The sequence below is a fragment of the Notolepis coatsorum genome, assembly GCF_963971535.1.
Source record: "Notolepis coatsorum genome assembly, chromosome: 6".
In the NCBI taxonomy this organism is placed as follows: domain Eukaryota; kingdom Metazoa; phylum Chordata; class Actinopteri; order Aulopiformes; family Paralepididae; genus Notolepis; species Notolepis coatsorum.
The window spans coordinates 153,362,005-153,382,914 of NC_140170.1; the positions used below are offsets into that span (position 1 = coordinate 153,362,005).

At 43.0% G+C, this 20,910-nt stretch overlaps 1 protein-coding gene across 1 annotated transcript in view; it reads right to left on the reverse strand.

Moving 5' to 3' along the window:
• Positions 1-18,704, reverse strand: part of LOC311229697 (disco-interacting protein 2 homolog B-A-like) — a 121,118-nt gene extending 102,414 nt beyond the window's left edge. Inside the window, 1 exon segment of the mRNA XM_084315772.1 lies at positions 18,609-18,704. Within this exon segment, the coding sequence (XP_084171898.1) occupies positions 18,609-18,696 (88 nt within the window). The 5' untranslated portion in view covers positions 18,697-18,704.
• Between the last annotated feature and the right edge of the window lie 2,206 nt (positions 18,705-20,910).

Consider the following 20,910-nt stretch of genomic DNA (forward strand, 5'->3'; position numbering starts at 1 on the left):
CTCAACATAGGGGCCCCCCAGGGCTGTGTTCTGAGTCCCCTCCTCTACTCCCTGTACACACACGACTGTGTGGCTCAGCGGAGTAGCAATACAATCATCAAATTTGCTGACGACACAGTGGTGGTGGGCCTGATCTCTGCCAACGACGAGAGGGCCTACCTGGAAGAGGTCAAGGTCCTGGCGGGATGGTGCCAGGAAAACAGCCTCTCCCTGAACGTCAGCAAAACAAAGGAGATGATTGTGGACTTCAGGAGGTCGGGGGTCAAGGACTACAGCCCCCTCAGCATCGACGGGGCACCGGTTGAGAGAGTCAACAGCTTTAAGTACCTCAGAGCCTACATATCCGAGGATTTGACATGGACCACACACATTGACAGTGTTGTGAAGAAGGCACGACAACGCCTCTACTTCCTCAGGCGCCTAAGGAAGTTCCAAGTCAGTCAGAAGATCCTTAAGAACTTCTACTCATGTACAATAGAGAGCATCTTGACCGGCAACATCACCTCCTGGTTTGGGAATAGCACTGCACAAGACCGAAGCAGACTACAAAGAGTGACACGTTCAGCCGAACGCACAATTGGAGGGGGGCTCCCCACCCTCCAGAACATTTACAACAAGCGTTGCAAGGGCAAGGCAAAGAGAATCATTAAAGACTCCAGTCACCCGAACAACTGCCTCTTTGAACTGCTGCGGTCAGGCAAGCGATACCGGAGTCTCAAGGCGAGCACAGAAAGACTCAGAAGAAGCTTCTATCCCCAGGCCATCAGGCTGCTAAACGAACAATGAATGAACACTACACAACAACAACCACCAAACGCACATAGCACACACATCCACACGCACACACTCACTTTAAACAAACACACTGTAGCACCCACTCCACACACTTTATAGCACACACCCACTTAAACAAACACACTGTAGCACCCACTCCCCACACTTTATATTTATTGATGAAGGATTGCACTACAACTCGTACACCTTACTGTAAATTGTACCTAAATTGTACCTCATCCCATTTCTGCTTTGCACTATATAGTACTGTACATTAGTACACTGCATAGTATTGTATATTATATGGTAACTCAGAACATTGTACATATGTCTATACCGAACACTGTGACCTCATTTTCTTCTTCTAAAATTACATGCTATACTATGTTATTTGATACTATCTTGTCTAGCACAGTCTCTGGAGCGTAACAGTAAGAAGCATTTTGTATGAAAGTATTCTGTACTTCTGTATGACAACTATTAAAGAAACTTGAAACTTGAACTTGGAGGGGACTTGTGCTATGTATGACTTAGTCCACGTTGCAGCCGGCTTGTGGGAGGCAAGAAACAGCGTTCGTGACAGGGGAGGGTTGAATTGGATGATACGAAATTGGGATGGGAGAAAATATAGAAAATGGGAGAAAAAGTGGATAAAAAAAAAAACAATAATACGAGAGTACAAGAACAATGAATCTCACTGCCATGTAGCCTACGCCATGTATAGCCTGCCTATGTGATCAATAAAAACGAGAACTTGAATTCCATATTTATATGTTGTGTCTGTCCACTATGTTTGTTACTATTATTATTATTATTATTATTATTATTATTATTATTATTATTATTATTATTATTATTATTATTATTATTATTATTATTATTATTATTATTATTATTATTATCACGTCTGTGCGGGAGCTCACAAATAGACTGTGTTAGTCTCAGTGAAGTTTCAACAAAGGTCATCTATTCTAACCAACTAATTGAAGTAGAAAGCATTTCGTTGTGACCAATCTTATTTGGAAACATGACACACAAAATAATAGTATTTAGCTTTTTATTTTAAACAATATTTAATGGTGTTTGGAGGTGGGTGTTCTGCGTCTGCCCCCCCCCCCCCCCCGTGCCAAACAAGCAGGCCAACCTATTGTTCGCGCGTGAGCCTGTTATAATTACACTACTGTCGCTATTTTACAATTAACTATAATGAATTACGGGTCATACAGAACACGTCAGTGTTGAAACTAATGCACGGAAGCTTATTTCCGCATTGTAGTCTTCATATTCTACCGCTGGGCGCCAGGTACGCATGCTCTGAGCTGTGCGTAGATATACGCACAAAGTCAAGCACACGTTCAAATTGATAAGTCGCACAATTTGCTTAGAAATGATCGTACGCATGGGTTACGCACATATCTGTGCGTACGCACCACTGATAAATGAGGGCCCAGGCGATTAATGTACGTTTTTCACTATTTCACATGAAAATTCTAAAAGCGGATTGTCCAATCTGGGAGTGATTTTTGGGTTATACCACAACATTGAAAGAGATAGATCTTTGTTATGTTCTTCTATCATTTGTTCTTCAAGCCATTCCCAGCTGCCAATCTGTCTCACACTATTGTAAGCCCACTGCAAGGGGTATCTTGCAGTTATATGCTATATAATACTGGTGGATATCTGGTAGTCCTATTCCTCCACTACTTCTCGGTTTTATACGTTTTTTATGGCTGATTCTAGGTTTTCTGTTGTTCCATAGGAAGCCAGAAAATAATTTGTTTATTTCTTTGAACCAACTAGGAGGGAACTTTAGTGGTATAGAGGACATCAAAAAAGCTATCCTTGGTAACAAATTCATTTTTATAATATCAGATCTGCCCCATAGGGATAAAGGCAAGACTGTCCATCTTTTGATGTCCTCCTTTATATTCTTTAAGGGGTCTGATGTATTTACCTCAACCATTTTTTCAATGGGAGATCGGATTTTAATTCCCAGATATTTAATTCCTTTTGGCTTCCAATTGAAGGGAGCAGAACCCAGATGTGATTGAAAAGTTAGGTTGTTAAATGGAATAGCTTCAATTTAACTATAATTCACTTCATAGCCCGAAAAATTACCAAATGTATCTATAAACTTTAGCACTTGAGAGATGGAATGGCTAGGATTTGTTAGTGTTAATAATATGTCATCAGCAAACAGGCTGGACTTATACTCACAACTACCAATACGAATACCACTGATTTCCTTATGAGCACGTATAGCACAGGCAAGTGGTTCGAGGGAAAGAATACAAATGTGCGGTGAAACCGGACATCCTTGGTGGGTAGATCGATAGAGATGGAATGGATCAGAGTCAGACCTTATACCATTTGTTCTGACTGACGTAACCGGTTCATGGTAAAGTGCCTTTATCCAGTTCATGAGAACCGGTCCAAATCCGTATTTAGGAAGTACATAAAACAGATATTTCCCCTCCACTCAATCAAAGGCTTTCTCAGCATCCAGTGATATTGCCATCGCTGGATGCTGGGAGGCCCCCGCCCTTGACATAACATGCATTAGCCTCCTCATATTATTTGAAGCTAGGCGACCCTGTACAAAGCCGGCCTGATCAATATGAATCAATGAGGCTATAACATTTTCCAATCGCCCTGCAAGGACCTTCGCAAACAACTTATAATCATTATTTAAAATACTCAAAGGTCTGAAATTACACATTTGCAAATGATCCTTGCCAGGTTTTGGAATCAATGAAATAGTAGCTTGCCGCATGGTTAGCGGCATGGATTGATTAGCCACTATATCATTAACACTTTGAATGCCCATCACGAGATATCTCGGGTTATCAGCCCGCCCCCTGAATGCCCATCACGAGAATTCTCGTTTTATTTTTTTTATTAGCGATCTGAATTCATATTTCATCAACCGAGTCTACCGTTGGTAAACCTGCCCCGCCAGGCGCTCAGATGTGAAAAAAGCACCCCCTATCGTCTCCCAGATGGTAATGCACCCTTTTGGATTGGACTCAATGAAAATGGATGAGAAAAAAATACTCCGGAATCCACATTTTACTTCTCATGCATGTAACCGGAGCCGATCAGATTCATTCTGGACCCTCAGCACAGCGTGTAATCAGGGAGCGAAATTAACTTTTTGACTCACCGGCCAGTGGCGGGTAGATGGGAAGAATCTACCCGCCAAGCAGATTTCTTACCTGCCAACTTTTTTTTGATAAAAAAAGAAAAATATTATTATTTTATATAAAAAAAAAATTTAATAAAATATATATATTATATAATCATACTTGTAGTTGTATTATCTGCGAGACATCGCCACCTCGCTGTCTGCAAACAGCTCCACTGTCTGTGTGTATACTCGAGTGGCCTCCAGCTCCAGCAAGGATTCTCCGGCGCTACAGCTGGACCCTAAACTCTTACATTCAGCATGAAAGGATTCTCCTGCGCTGCACCTGGACCCTAGTCAGCAGCCCGCATGCTGATGCGATGTAACTGGACACTTGTTGATGTCGGGAGCTATCAGTAGCTAGCCAGCTGGATAACGTTACACAATGCCTCATGTATTAAACTAAAAGTGAATAGTTGACTGGGTCATTTTGTAACAGTAGCTAACATCAGCTCACGGAGGTCTCTCTGACTAGACTAACGTCAGTCACGGTGACTGTGTGTTTACATGCAGCATACAGAAACAGGTAGGGGAGGTTTAGGAGCAGCAATGCGCTCAGACAGCGAGTGAGAACTCCGCTCAGAATTTGATCATGATTTTCGGTTTTCACATGACCATTTGATTGGCCGCCACACGGCGGGCTGACCTCATAGTGGGAGGCGCCAAACGTATAAACTGAGCGCAAATGGCGGGTGGCGCTCTCTAATTTTGCCCCCTGCGTGTAATATGTGTTTTACAGTATACACGTTGGATCAATAAAAGGATTGATTTTTGGAATGGCGATCAGGAATTGGAATAATCCATTTGGATACCATCTGATCTCAGGTAAGGAATCTATTTTACCAGTCTTAGGATAATCAGACCTGTTTTCACGGAGATAATAAGCTTTTCCCCTATATGTGATATGGCTGTTTGACTGTAAGAGCGATCAGGAACTAAGAGAATCGATTTTCAGCTTGTGGCACCAGCGTGCATACGTACACATATACTATCGATAATCTAGCGTTTATTTTAAAACGATTCATAAATAGGCCGAAAAATGTCAACGTTCTAGAATATTACAGAACAGGGCGATTATCATGGAATCTTTTTTTTCCCCTTGAAAACGAGGGCTTTTCAAATGCTATAAAACGGAAATGAACCGATAAAAAAACAATCCGCTTCGACAATGTTGACTGGAAATGAGTCATTGATAAGCGACGGGCAGATTAGACACATAGCCATAATTTAAAACATAGATTAGGCGATATTAATGCTAACATTGAAGTGGATAGTGGGCATTCAAGCACTAAATGTGTGCCCCCTGCTGGGCACTGAAAGTGTTAATAATAATAATAATGGATTGGATTTATATAGCGCTCTTCTCTGACTCAGAGCGCTTCACAGAGTCCATTATTCGTTCATACACAGTCATACCGGTGGTGGTAAGCTACAATTGCAGCCAGAGCTGCCCTGAGGCAGACTCACGGAAGCGTGGCGAATAATCATCGCCTACGGCCCCTCCGACCACCACCAACATTCATTCACATGCATACACATTCATACGAGGCAAGTAGGTTAAGTGTCTTGCCCAAGGACACAACGGCAATGGGATGGACATGGGCTTGAGCGGCATTCGAACCACCAACCCTTCGATCATTGGACGCCCCGCTCTACCCCAACAAACAAACAGTACTGTATTTGCAAATCTGATATGTCATAAATGTATAGATGTAGCAGTACTGTCTAATCTATCTGTATGTCATGTATGTCATATATTATATGTTATGATGAATTGAAAATGGGGGACCCTGATGTAAACAAGACGAAAGTCTTTCTCTGGTCTGCATCCCCTTAACAATTGTATGTATTGAGCTGTACTGTACTGTACCCATTCTGCAATCTGTTAATAAACTTTTCAATCAATTCAATCAATCAATCAAACCCCTGAGCCATAGCCGCCCCAGCAATATTAGAAGTGGTGTAAGAGACTTGGAAACACTTAAGAAATTCACTTGTATAGCCATCATCACCCGGCGTTTTACCGGTATCGCGAATCCGCGATACTAAATATATCGCGATACGCTGAGTATTGCGAAAAAAATAAATAATAAAATGTTGATCAAATTTAATTTATTACCTTTTATCAACTGCAAAGTAAAACTTTGTCAACATGTTTTATCTAATAAAATAAAGTTCAGTCTGTTCATCTCACTTCAATCATTTTTATTGCAGAACATGGTATTTTCTCAAGCAGACAGATGTAAACACTGTAATCTGTGTTGCATGTACCTGACAAACTGAACTGTTTGTATTACAGTCATATTCCAACTTAACTGAATGCATATGTGTGTGTGTGGAGTGGACTACTGTACTATTACAGGTATTGAAATGAACAATGCAACTTCCTTATACAAAAAATAAAATAAAAAATTATGAATAATTAAATATCGATACTTGGCGTCCTTGTATCGATACAGTATCGCCACGCAAAGTATCGCGATACTACTACGTATAGATTTTTTTTCCCACCCCTAATATATGCTAGAGATTGATTGACGATTTTCTTGCTGCTTCAGTCTGAGAGCAAGCATTTTACCAGCCTTATCGCCAGATTCATAATATTTTCGACGCAACTGAAAGAGGGAAAATGCATTTTCCTCATGTAGAATTGCTTGTAATTCTGTTTTTATAACCAGCACTGCGTTTTTTTTTCTAAATTGTCAGGGTCCAACATATGACTAGATTCCAAGGACTTAAGTTCAGTAATCAGACCATGTTTCCTTGCATTTTTTTCCTTTTACTTAGCTGTTGAGTATAGTCTTGTTTGTTGATTATATATTTAGGTAGGCTATTATCTAGTCTTGTTTGTTGATTATATATTTAGGTTGGCTATTATCTAGTCTTGTTTGTTGATTATATATTTAGGTTGGCTATTATCTAGTCTTGTTTGTTTTTCTTTGTCATGTCTGCGTTTTCTCCACTTACTGTTAATTTTCTTTTAAATACTTTTAACTTTTTTTTTCTTTTTTTTTTTAAACTTTGGCCATTCCGCTGGCTCTTTTTTGCGTTTATCGCATTTACTCTGGTCAAGAATGACCGACAGAAACAGGCTGAATGGGTACAGATGGGGGGAAGACACTCTGGGAAAGGCACGGCTGCAGTCCGGAATTCGAACTCGCTAAACCCCAGATCCGTGACGAGCACGGTTGTCCCCGGCGCCGAAATAGCGCTCGAGGTACGCGGTGAGCTACTGGAGCTCCCAAATACTTTTAACTTTTAACAGCAAATACAGTATATAAGGTATATCCGTGGGTGATGAGTAAAAAAGAAAAAAAGCATTGTAGAAAAAGTTAATTTCCTATCCCGACTCATGCTATATGCTATATCATGAATATACTTTTTTTAAAGGCTGAAGGAGCTGGAGGCATTTCTCAATTTCTCAGCATTTATATAGCATTCGGTCATCAAACCCTTCATATTAATGTATTCCATTTCGTATACTTTCTTCCAGGGGCAAGAAATTATCATTATTTACTTCTACCCATAATCGCAACGCTGGAGGCATTTCATGCATTTTCAGGGCAATTTCTGCCACAGGCCACTGTTAATTTCTATCTCTCTCTTACTCTCTTTCTTTCTCTCTCTCTAACTCTCTTTCTATCTCTATCTCTCTTTCACTCTCTCTCTCTCTATATATATATATTATATTATATATATATCTCCCTCTATCTATCTATCTATCTATCTATCTATCTATCTATCTATCTATCTATCTATCTATCTCTCTCTCTCTCTCTCTCTCTCTCTCTCTCTCTCTCTATATATATATATATCTCTCTCTATCTCATTCACAGCAACCATTTCTTTCTTTATTTTTCTTTCGGTTGATACTGATTACTGTTCGATTTTAGCCCAGGCGCAAATATTGAACTATATCAATCAAAGGAGGAATAAACTCCTTAATAAAGTTTAGTGTGAGTGTGTTTTGTTTTTGTTTATACAAAGCTCCTTGCTGGTGTTGTTATGTGTTGTACTTAGTTGCAGTTGGTATTTGTGTTAAGCAACACAATCCCGGTAAAAGGGTCACGGAAATGCCAAATCTACATTCATCTGTATAATAAAGAATAATAGAATGGATTCCGACTGTGCTGTATACATCATGAAATATTGTTGCATCACAAACTCACACACTCTCTCTCTCACACACTATCTCTAGCTCTCTCACACACTCTCTCTCTAGCTCTCTCACACACACACACTCTCTCTCTCACACAGTGCACACACACTATATCTTGCTCTCTCACACACACACACACACACACACACACTATCTCTCTCGCTCTCTCTCTCTCACACATACACACACACTCTCTCGCTCTCTCACACACACACACTCTCTCTCTCACACACACTCTCTCTTGCTCTCACACACAGACACACTCTCTCTCGCTGTCACACACACACACACATTCTCTCTCGCTCTCACACACACTCTCTCTCGCTCTCTCTCTCAAACACACACACTCTCTCGCTCTCTCACACACACACTCTCTCTCGCTCTCTCTCACACACACACACGCACTCTCTCTCGCTCTCTCTCACACACACTCACACACACACTCTCTCTCTCACACACACTCTCTCGCTCTCACACTCTCGCTCTCTCACACACACGCACTCTTTCGCTCTCTCTCACACACACACACACACACACTCTATCTCGCTCTCTCTCACACACACTCTCTCTCTCGCTCTCTCTCTCACACACACGTCACTCTCTCACACACACACTAGGGCTGCACGATTTTGGGAAATAATCGAATTGCAATTTTTCTGACAGATATTGCGATTGCGATAACATTTGCGATTACAATAAAAATAAAATGTAAGCAGCCCCACAGAGGTTTATTGTAAAATGCGGCTTGCATCTGGCCTACGCGGTGGGTCTGTTCGGGACACCGAGCCTGAAAATGTTTCTTTTTACCTGGGAATCGATACCGGTACCCAACGGTACCTTTTTTACTCTCCCTCTCTGAAGTCTAAACTTCACAACACACAATCTAAAACCCCTTACCTCCCTCTCCCAAACTGTTCCTACAACAATAACAACAACTTGCAAAGGAGATCTTGTATCTCAATGGGACTTCCTGGTAAAAAAAAAATTAAAAAGAAATTGCGATTTCGATTTAAAATCGATTAATCGTTCAGCCCTAACACACACACACACTCTCTTGCTCTCTCTCTCACACGCACACTCTCTCGATCTCTCTCACACACACTCTCTCTCGCTCTCACACACACTCTATCTCGCTCTCTCGCACACACACTCTCTCGCTCTCTCTCACACACACATACACGTCACTCTCTCACACACACACACACACTCTCTCGCTCTCTCACACACACTCTCTCGCTCTCTCTCACACACACACGTCACTCTCTCTCACACACACACGCACTCTCTCGATCTCTCACACACACACTCTCTCGCTCTCACACTCTCTCACACACACACACACTCTCTCGCTCTCTCTCGCTCTCTCACACACACTCTCTCTCTCACACTCACAAACACACTCTCTCGCTCTCTCTCATACACACACACACATGTCACACTCTCTCTCGCTCTCACACACACACACACACACTCTCTCTCACACTCACAAACACACTCTCTCGCTCTCTCTCATACACACACACACATGTCACACTCTCTCGCTCTCTCACACACACACACTCTCTCTCTCACACACACTCTCTCTCTCACTCACAAACACACTCTCTCGCTCTCTCTCATACACACACACATGTCACACTCTCGCTCTCACACACACACACTCTATCTCGCTCTCTCTGACACACACTCTCTCTCGCTCTCTCTCTCTCTCACACACACACGTCACTCTCTCACACACACACTAGGGCTGCACGACTTTGGGAAATAATCGAATTGCAATTTTTCTGACAGATATTGCGATTGCGATAACATTTGCGATTATAATAAAAATTAAATGTAAGCAGCCCCACAGAGGTTTATTGTAAAATGCGGCTTGCATCTGGCCTACGCGGTGGGTCTGTTCGGGACACCGAGCCTGAAAATGTTTCTTTTTACCTGGGAATCGATACCGGTACCCAACGGTACCTTTTTTTCTGTACTTTACTCTCCCTCTCTGAAGTCTAAACTTCACAACACACAATCTAAAACCCCTTACCTCCCTCTCCCAAACTGTTCCTACAACAATAACAACAACTTGCAAAGGAGATCTTGTATCTCAATGGGACTTCCTGGTAAAAAAAAATTAAAAAGAAATTGCGATTTCGATTAATCGTTCAGCCCTAACACACACACACACACACTCTCGCTCTCTCTCTCACACGCACTCTCTCGATCTCTCTCACTCTCTCTCTCTCACACACACACTCTCTCGCTCTCTCGCACACTCTCTCGCTCTCTCTCACACACACATACACGTCACTCTCTCACACACACACACACACACACTCTCGCTCTCTCTCACACACACACACGTCACTCTCTCTCGCTCTCACACACACACACACTCTCTCGCTCTCACTCTCTCACACACACACACACACTCTCGCTCTCTCACACACACACACACACACTCTCTCGCTCTCTCACACACTCTCTCGCTCTCTCTCATACACACACACACATGTCACACTCTCTTGCTCTCTCTCTCACACACACTCTCGCTCTCTCACACACACTCTCGCTCTCTCACACACTCTCTCGCTCTCACACACACTCTCTCACACACACTCTCTCGCTCTCTCACACACTCTCGCGCTCTCTCACACACACACACACACACACACACACACATTTTAATACTTTATTTGGTTCCACAAATTATATTACATAAACACTCTCTCTCTCTCACACACATACTCTCTTGCTCTCTCTCATTCCCACACACACACACACACACACACACACACTGTGGACACACACACTCTCGCTCTCTCTCACACTCACACACACTCTCACACTCTCTCTCACACTCACACATACACACACAGACTAGGACACGTGCATACACCCAAGTTGAGCAGCTTAGTTAAAACATTAAAAAGAGTTCTGGTTCAGTGCTCTAAATTCCAGTCACCCACGGATTTGATCCCCTCAATGACTTCATTGTGTTTTACAGTCACTAAGGTTACAACTGGCTGGGTTGGGTCTCTCATGCGTAGGCACACACACATGCATGCAAGCAAGCATTTCACATGCACATACATGCGCATGCGCTCACCTTCTAATTTTTTTTTGGCATTCAAAGCTTCGGGGCCGAGATTCGATTTTAATTCGAAGCTTCGAGATTAAAAAGAAAATTACTTATTAATATATATATATATTTTTATATATATATATTTTTTATGTTGTGGGACTTGTACAGCACTTTGTTCAACTTTGTCAGTGCTGTAAAGTTTAAACCTTTTTAAATCTTAGACAAACGAAACACTTTGCTTTCATGAAATATTGTAAGCCGTCATTTGAGGCTTTATAAAAGCAGCACAATGAACACAAATCTGTCAGTGCCGAGTCCGACCTCATCTTAAATAACAAACAGCATTGCTTGTTGTAGTTAACAAAGAGAGGCAGAGTTGATTTTGCACACATATATACATATATTTTTTTAATTGTATTTTTTATAATTTTTTTTATATTCTAATTTTATTTTCCCATCCGAATCCCATGCCCATCGAACGAAGCTTCGAAGTATTTAAGACAGCCCACACACACACACACACACACACACACACTGCACTGTTATTAAATGCTAATGCACACGTCACTCTATTTGTTGCTATGGGAGACCCCCCCCCCTATTGGGACAACAATGGGGTGATTGTCACAATGTAAAAGATATGCATGAGAAACATTATAAAGAGTCTTGGGCAGACAGCTGCTGCTGATTCTGCTGCTGCTGATTCTGGTTCTGCTGCTTCTTGGCTCGGACACAGTGCTCCCCCACTGCTGCTGGTCCTGGTTCTGGTTCTTCTGGTTCTGCTGCTTCTTGGCTCGGACACAGTGCTCCCCCACTGCTGCTGGTCCTGGTGCTGGTTCTGCTGCTTCTTGGCTCGGACACAGTGCTCCCACACTGCTGCTGGTCCTGGTTCTGGTTCTTCTGGTTCTGCTGCTTCTTGGCTCGGACACAGTGCTCCCACACTGCTGCTGGTCCTGGTGCTGGTCCTGGTTCTGCTGCTTCTTGGCTCGGACACAGTGCTCCCACACTGCTGCTGGTCCTGGTGCTGGTTCTGCTGCTTCTTGGCTCGGACACAGTGCTCCCACACTGCTGCTGGTCCCGGTGCTGGTCCTGGTTCTGCTGCTTCTTGGCTCAGACACAGTGCTCCCACACTGCTGCTGGTCCTGGTTCTTCTGGTTCTGCTGCTTCTTGGCTCGGACACAGTGCTCCCCCACTGCTGCTGGTCCTGGTGCTGGTCCTGGTTCTGCTGCTTCTTGGCTCGGACACAGTGCTCCCACACTGCTGCTGGTCCTGGTCCTGGTTCTGCTGCTTCTTGGCTCGGACACAGTGCTCCCACACTGCTGGTCCTGGTCCTGGTGCTGGTCCTGGTTCTGCTGCTTCTTGGCTCGGACACAGTGCTCCCACACTGCTGCTGGTCCTGGTCCTGGTTCTGCTGCTTCTTGGCTCGGACACAGTGCTCCCACACTGCTGGTCCTGGTCCTGGTGCTGGTCCTGGTTCTGCTGCTTCTTGGCTCGGACACAGTGCTCCCACACTGCTGCTGGTCCTGGTCCTGGTTCTGCTGCTTCTTGGCTCGGACACAGTGCTCCCACACTGCTGCTGGTCCTGGTCCTGGTTCTGCTGCTTCTTGGCTCGGACACAGTGCTCCCACACTGCTGGTCCTGGTCCTGGTGCTGGTCCTGGTTCTGCTGCTTCTTGGCTCGGACACAGTGCTCCCACACTGCTGCTGAGCAGAAGGCTGATGCAGGTTGTCCAGAGGGACGGAGCCGGACAGAAGAGGCATCTGTCGCCCAGCAGACGTTACACTGGAAGAGGAGCAGAGTTACCCTTCTTCCAGTCGCCTCCCGGCCAGAGACGCTGCCGCCCCCCAGCAGAGGGACAGATGGACGGTCCTCCGGGGGGGGGGGGGGGTCTCCTTACCACGTCCACTGACTCGCAGCTTTTAAGCTTTGACTGACTGGAGTCCTCATTGAGAGCAGTGAATCAAAACTGGCCAAAACTATTCTGTGGACCGTCCTCAGAGGACGATAAACAACAAACACGGGTCCGGCCAACTGGTGGGAATAATGCAGCTGTTCCTTCTGCTGTAAATGATGGATGTGTGTAAATGCGTGTCGGCGAGAGCCACAGCCCGGGCAGGATGTCCACTGCGTTACACAGAACAGCTCATGTAAAGTAGCTACTTGGCTCAAGTGGTTTCAAGTCATTCGTCACAACAACGACGACTGCACCATCTGGGGAACTTGGACCACATCACACTGAAACGCTACACCGATGTGTTGGCTCAGCCAGCTGACTACGAGACCTCACACACCGTCTGAAGGGACGGTGCGTTTGTGGAAGATCTCCCGTCACTCATCCTAAGCATTATATGTAGAGCAGTGGTGGAAAGGAATCTCAACCTGAGCATGACATGGCCACCGCGTGAATACGGTCAATATATAGCCATATATACTCTGTATTATAGCATGTACGACAGTGCTGTATATACCCATATTTATATTTACATTTATATTCTATATTACCGCATAATGCGTATATATATATATATATTGATTGAAAACCGTTTATTTATCCCAGAGGGGAGATTCGGATGTCCATCACAGCATAACAGCAATTTAAAAACAGTTAATGGAAACAGTTAATACATAACATACACTTATTTAGTATGTGTTAAAAACAAGATGGACGGGGCGCCCCAGTGGCGAACCACATAGCGCGCTCAGCCGCGACACGGCCGACCCGGGTTCGACTCCCGAACCTGTAGTTATTTGCAGAATGTCTTCCCCCCACTCTGCCTCCCATTCCTCCTCTGTCTCTCCCTACTGGACTGCCCAGTAGAAATAAAGCGATAAAAAAAACCACAAAAAAAAAAAAAAAAAAAACAAGATAGACAAATACATAGGGCTAAAAAGAAGAGCTAAAATAGGGCTAAAATAGAGCTAAAAGTGGTGAATGGAAGAAAAGAAAAGAAACAAGTCCAATCGCGGTGATGTTAAATAATTAAATGAATTGGTTACAGTCCACAACCCAGCTCCTGGGGGACCCTGATGTAAACAAGACGAAAGTCTCTCTGGTCTGCATCCCCTTAACAATTGTGTGTATTGAGCCGTACTGTATTGTACACATTCTGCAATCTGTTAATACAATTTTCAATCAATCAATCAATCCTCCAGTCCACGACTCCACGGCAGTTAGCCCGTCCTGGCCCTGCCTGGTTGTGGAGCCTGATTGCCACCGGCACAAAGGACTGCCCGAAGCGCTTTGTGGTATGTCGAGGGGGGGGATAAGTCTGTGGCTAAACGTGGAGCGCATTGCGGTCAGCTCATCATGGAGGGGGTGGCAGGGGTTCTCAAGGATAGCATACAGCTTCCTCCTCGTCCTCCCCTCTGCCACCACCTCCAGACTGTCCTATATATATCCATTTGTCCGAATATAATTGCATATAACCCCTCTATATACTTACCTATACACCTGAAAATAACCCTTAGCTCTGTATGATAGCATGTACAAATGCTGTATACATATATTTATTCTCACCACATATACAGTATACAACACATATCCACACCTGTCCGTTACATGCACATAGTCCTTTTACATATATATGGATACTATATCTACTGTATATCTGTACATTTCGTACTCTTACTAGTTGTGCTGCTGGCCAGTATGACTACTACCATACTGTCTTTACACCTGTATCCCTATATATACTATACATATTATACTACAACTCTGTACATACATCTGATTAGCACTACACTCAGTAGTACTCATTTGTAGCCTATGTTTTGTACCCAGTTTAATCACCTGTACATTATATATTTCTGTTGCACTTTACTGCTACATTTGCACTCTGGTTGGATGCCAAACATATTTTTGCTGTACTGTACTTATTAGTGGTGGGGGAAATATACTTTGTGTGGCACGGGTGATAATGTATTGATACAAGGACACCAAGTATCAATATTTTATTATTTAAATATATATATATATTTTTTGTATATATTTTTTTTGTATAAGGAAGTTGCATTGTTCATTTCAATACCTGTAATAGTACAGTAGTCCACACACACGCACACATGTGCATTCAGTTAAGTTGGAATATGACTGTAATACAAACAGTTCAGTTTGTCAGGTACATGCAACACAGATTACAGTGTTGACATCCGTCTGCTTGAGAAAATCCCATTTGCTGCAATAAAAATTATTGAAGTGAGATGAACAGACTGAACACTTTATTTTATTAGATAAAACATGTTGACAGGGCGGCTACATGGCGTAGTGGGCAAGGCGCTCGCCACGAAATGCTGGAGACTCCTACAGGTCGGTTGGTGCGCCTGCGCAGTAGAATCAGGAAGTGTCGGGGGCAGCGTGAGCCTCCCACGCGTTACTCCTCGCCACTGAGAGATTGAGCTGCGCAGGTGAAAAGATGCAACTGCTGTTACCTCAAGTACCGGAGGGGACTTGTGCTATGTATGACTTAGTCCACATTGCAGCCGGCTTGTGGGAGGCAAGAAACAGCGTTCGTGACAGGGGAGGGTTGAATTGGATGATACGAAATTGGGATGGGAGAAAATATAGAAAAATGGGAGAAAAAGTGGATAAAAAAAAAAGATAAAACATGTTGACAAAGTTTTACTTTGCAGTTGAAAAAAGGTAATAAATCGCAATATATAGCAATATTAATATCGCAATACTCAGCATATCGCAATATATTTTGAATCGCAATACTATCGTATCGTGACTTAAGTATCGTGATAATATCGTATCGTGACTGAGGCCTCTGGTGATTCCCACCCCTAGTACTTATGCTGTATAATGATAAATGACAATACATTTTAATCTAATCTAATCTATGTGGTGATGTGTGATTTCTCAGTGTATGGTAGCTAGTTACTTGCGCAGGAGAATACACAATAGTTCCCTTAGCTACGTGTTTATTTGAAATAGTTAGCTACTAACAATAATAAGCCTATATTAAAAATCCCATCCACTCAAAATAATTCGTTTTTCTTATGACTAACTCCTCTTGGAGGAATGAATGACTACAGTTTCTTGAATCTAATCTAATCTAATCTAATCTAGGCTGCTATATCACATTTAAAGCATAGCCGCAGAAACACGTTTCTGTCTGGCTCTTCTTAGAGTCAACAGCTAAAGAAAACATGAGTCCCGCGGGGCTCCTTCAAACCCAACCGCAGACAACACTGAGAATGAGAAACCAATAATACCCTGTATGATTTATCAACTACCCCTCATATCTCATAATAACTCATATCATAACTCATATCTCATCACTCATTTACTCATATCTCCTAACTAATAACTAATATAGCATAATGCATATCACATAACTCACATATCATAACTCACATATAACTCACATATCATAACTCATATCTCATAACGTATATCACATAACTCATATATCATAACTCATATCATAACTCCTCTCATAGTTGAGCTTATAGGACTAGATCAACTATGAGAGGAGTTATGATATGAGTTATGGTATATATGAGTTATGATATGAGTTATGAGATATATATCATCATAATATATATCATCATTAATATCTCATAACTCCTATATCATAACTCATATATCCTAACTCATCTCATAACTCATCTCACATAACTCATCTCATAATTCATATCTCATATCTCATAACCCATATCTCATTTAACTCATATCTCATATCTCTCAGCCGTGAGCTAAATCCAGAGCAGAGCATCACCTTTTTTCCACCCTCGTTATCACACTGTTAATTGACGTCTATTATTAACCAGGACACACACACACACTCACACTCAGCACTAGAGGAGGTCACATCACACTCAGCTACAGGGCTCCCCAGCACGTCAGCGTAGCCCTGGCCTGTGTTATTGATAGTAAACAGAGACAGAATCTGAACTACTGAGAACAACTGTTTCTTGCTTTCATTCAGGAGTCTCGGGAGACTGTGCGTTTTAAGATGTTTTCATTTGAAGATTTTACACAGTGGAAATTCCAGCTAGGCTCTAAAAAGGGAGACCCTGTTTGATATGGACCACATTCATTTTTTTTTTATAACTACTCTGTAACTCGTTACAAGTAACTGCCCAATAGATATACTCTCAATTTATAACAACAAACAAACCTAATTGTGCCGTGAAGCTCTTGAATGTATACAGCCAACGATGAAATACTAGTGACAGATTGAAAAACATTGTGTCATTATAAATATCAGTGATAAGAGTGCAATGCTGGTGATATCATAAGAGTGTGACGTTAGCAGTGGCGTGGTCTAGAAGCCGGAGTGAGGCAGGGCCAGGGAGAGAGAGAGAGAGGGAGAGACAGACTGTTGCCAACCTGTTCTCCCTGCTGGCGGAAAACTTCTGCCTCAGATCCGTGCAGATACCCCCCGTCTCCAGACTTAGGGGTAAAAACTGAGCTGAGCCGACCAAAGAACACACATCATACCGAGCCTCATTCTAATCTAGAGAGGAGAGACAGGGCCGGGACAGGCACTCAACCACGGCGGGCATCGTTACTGTGTCTCTGGCTGCCCATACATCCTCCTCTCCTTCCTCCCCCAGTCCCAAGCATAGCATTACTCATCATCCTCCTCCTCCCCCAGGCACCTGCACAGCACAGCAACCATCCAGCCATACACTGTGATTCACTCAGCGAGGAGTCCTGTTCCTTCACTCTCTCATACACATTCATTAAAGCAAAGCATCCTTTTTTGCTATTTCCTATGAAAATGTGCATTATGTGTGCTGATAATGTATGTGAGAGAGAAAGAGAGAGCGAGAGAGAGAGAGAGACCATTGTTTCTTTGGAGCAGTGGACACACAACAAGGCCTGTGATGAGAGAGTGAGAGACCTGACCCATTTTCTTTGACTGCTATATGCCCATCATCAACGAGCTGTGATGGCATGATGCCATCTGACATATGTAGGGCAGACACGAGAGAGAGAGATAAGATAACCTTTACTACACCTCTGTATTTCACAGACTTGATCAAATGTTCAGAAACGTAGCCTAATTATGGCAGATCAAAAGATTATTACTGGTGGAAAAAGTGTTGGGGTCAGCGGCAGAAGCATTCATTTTCATTTCGTCGTCCAGTGAAATCGCACTATTTGCTTATCATGTCTTTAACGCAGAAGAAAGGGGTGACGCTGAACTATTACCTCGGGGGGACATGATGCACCATTTAATCAAAATGACAATTAAAAAGGAGGTCAGTGTTTTTTCATCATCTCGAGTGGAGTCGTGTCCGGATACACACACTGCAGCATAACTCGTCTCATCCAACTGACATGGGACGGGGACGTGTTTGTTGATATTCATTATACAGTAAGGAAATCATCTATGGTCGTTCCTGGTTAATTGCGAAGATAAAAATAAACCATTGTCTTTAAACACCGTTGCAGTTCATGTTATTACCTTCGGACAGCTCCAGATCCAACTCCGCCAAATGGTCCCGAACCTCTTTGGGCAAAGCGGGCATAGTATCGACCCCGCGGTCAGCCATCGTGGCACGAACAGCGGCCTCACAGAAGAGTTGTTCTAATAGGTGGCGAAGTGGTGACACGCTTCGAAGTCAACGAGATAAGTGGAGATCAAGATGTGGATTGTATCCCATTCTTGCGACTCCTCGACACCGCCATGACTGTGTGGGAGATGAACAACTCACCAGAGAGATCGGTCACATGACCCGCGTCTGATGTTAACTGTTATGACGGGACTATGGATGGAATGATATCGCAGGCTTTCTGCTCCCCCTGCCGGCCCTCAGTGGTAATGCAGTGTAAACACATTCAACAAGCGGGAGCATGTCTATGTTCCCCGGGTCCTACGTTCCCCTCTTGATTGATTGAACATTTTAGACCACCAGCCCTGATTCCAAACTCTAACCTTAACCAACTTCGAAAGAGGGCCTAAGCTTAACCAGTTCGAAACAAGGCGGACATTAATAATTAATAAAATAATAAAAATTTATAAAATTTTCAATCAATTAATCAATCAAGCGGGGAACATAGGACCCGGGGAACATAGGGATGATCCCCAACAGGCCACCTCAAACCGTTGCATGTCCGGCAAATTAATGAGCATTCATTAACACTTTAATCGCCATGGGTTAAATTCATAATTTACCATCCCTCGCCAGCTAAATAACAAATAACCAAATAACAAACTCAGCAAGACCGACGGCTTCTCGGTTACAGTGGGTGACAATATTATCACAAGGAAAGATGAAATTACCTACCTGGGTTCCATCCTAGAGGCTAATCTTTCCTGTGACAAAATGGCATCCAATGTAATAAAAAAAGTCAACCAACGAACGCGATTCTTGTACCGGATCTCCTCTCTGGTAAACAAGAATACCCTGAAGACTCTAGCAGGAGCACTCATTCAAGGGTACTACGACTATGCTTGCACCTCATGGTACCAAAGCACCTCAAAGGCACTAAAAAAAAATTACAAACATCTCAAAACAAGCTAGTCAGACTACTACTTGACCTGACTCCTAGAACCCACCTCACCCCTGCCCACTTTGACAACCTAGGATGGCTTAGAGTAGACGACAGAGTACAGCAACTTGCAATGGGCCTGGTCTACATTACAAGATACACTACGCGACCAAGGTACCCATGTACATGTCAAAATACTTCCCAAAGGTCAGTGAATACCACGATCACAACACCAGAGGGAGCTCCACAAATCATGTAAAACCCAGATTCGGCTCAAACAAGGGACTAAACACGTTTCGCAATTATGCCACATCAATGTGGAACGCCCTGCCTAAAGCTGTAAAGGAATGTGAATCACTACCCACCTTCAAAAACACTCTCAAAAAACACCTACGTGAGACTGCAATTCGAAACTGGCCCCTACAAATGTCCTAACCTAGTTGTACAGTAAATGACCAAGTAAGGCTTTGTCAATATTCCAATGTACAGTGTAAAATGTGTGTGTGTCCCATACCCAACCCCCCCCCCCCCCCCCCCTCCCCACCTCCAATGTACAGCCCTCACCCAACCCACCCAACCCCACCCCACCAACCTCCTCCAATGTACAGTTTCTACGCCAAATGTATATACACTCCTTTTCTGGACACTTTTGTATCACAAACAGTACTGTATTTGCAAATCTGATATGTCATAAATGTATAGATGTAGCAGTACTGTCTATCTGTATGTCATGTATGTCATATATGTTATGATGAATTGAAAATGGGGGACCCTGATGTAAACAAGACGAAAGTCTTTCTCTGGTCTGCATCCCCTTAACAATTGTATTGAGATGTACTGTACTGTACCCATTCTGCAATCTGTTAATAAACTTTTCAATCAATCAATCAGCTCTATTTGTCTATGGAGAAGTTCCCCTTCTTTGCAGGGCTATAACTTTTTAAATTCTATTGCTAAATTGCCATTACTATGGCCCATTCAATGTCCTATATGTATTGTTCAGGGTGTAGCAACGTTAAACTTTTTCATTCACATATTCATACTAAAATATGGTCTAAAGTATAAGTATGTTTTTATCGTTTTCTGCAGCTTTCTTCAGAACGTGATTTATAGCCCTAAATGCATTATATTGATGATCAAATACAGTTTGGTAGGAATCTGTGCGAGATAAAAAATGTCAACTGGACGTGGTTCTAGAAGTTTCTACGCATCATCCGATAATGACCGGATGGGCGGGGGATCGTTTATAATTCCGTGGGCAGCGTTAGATGATT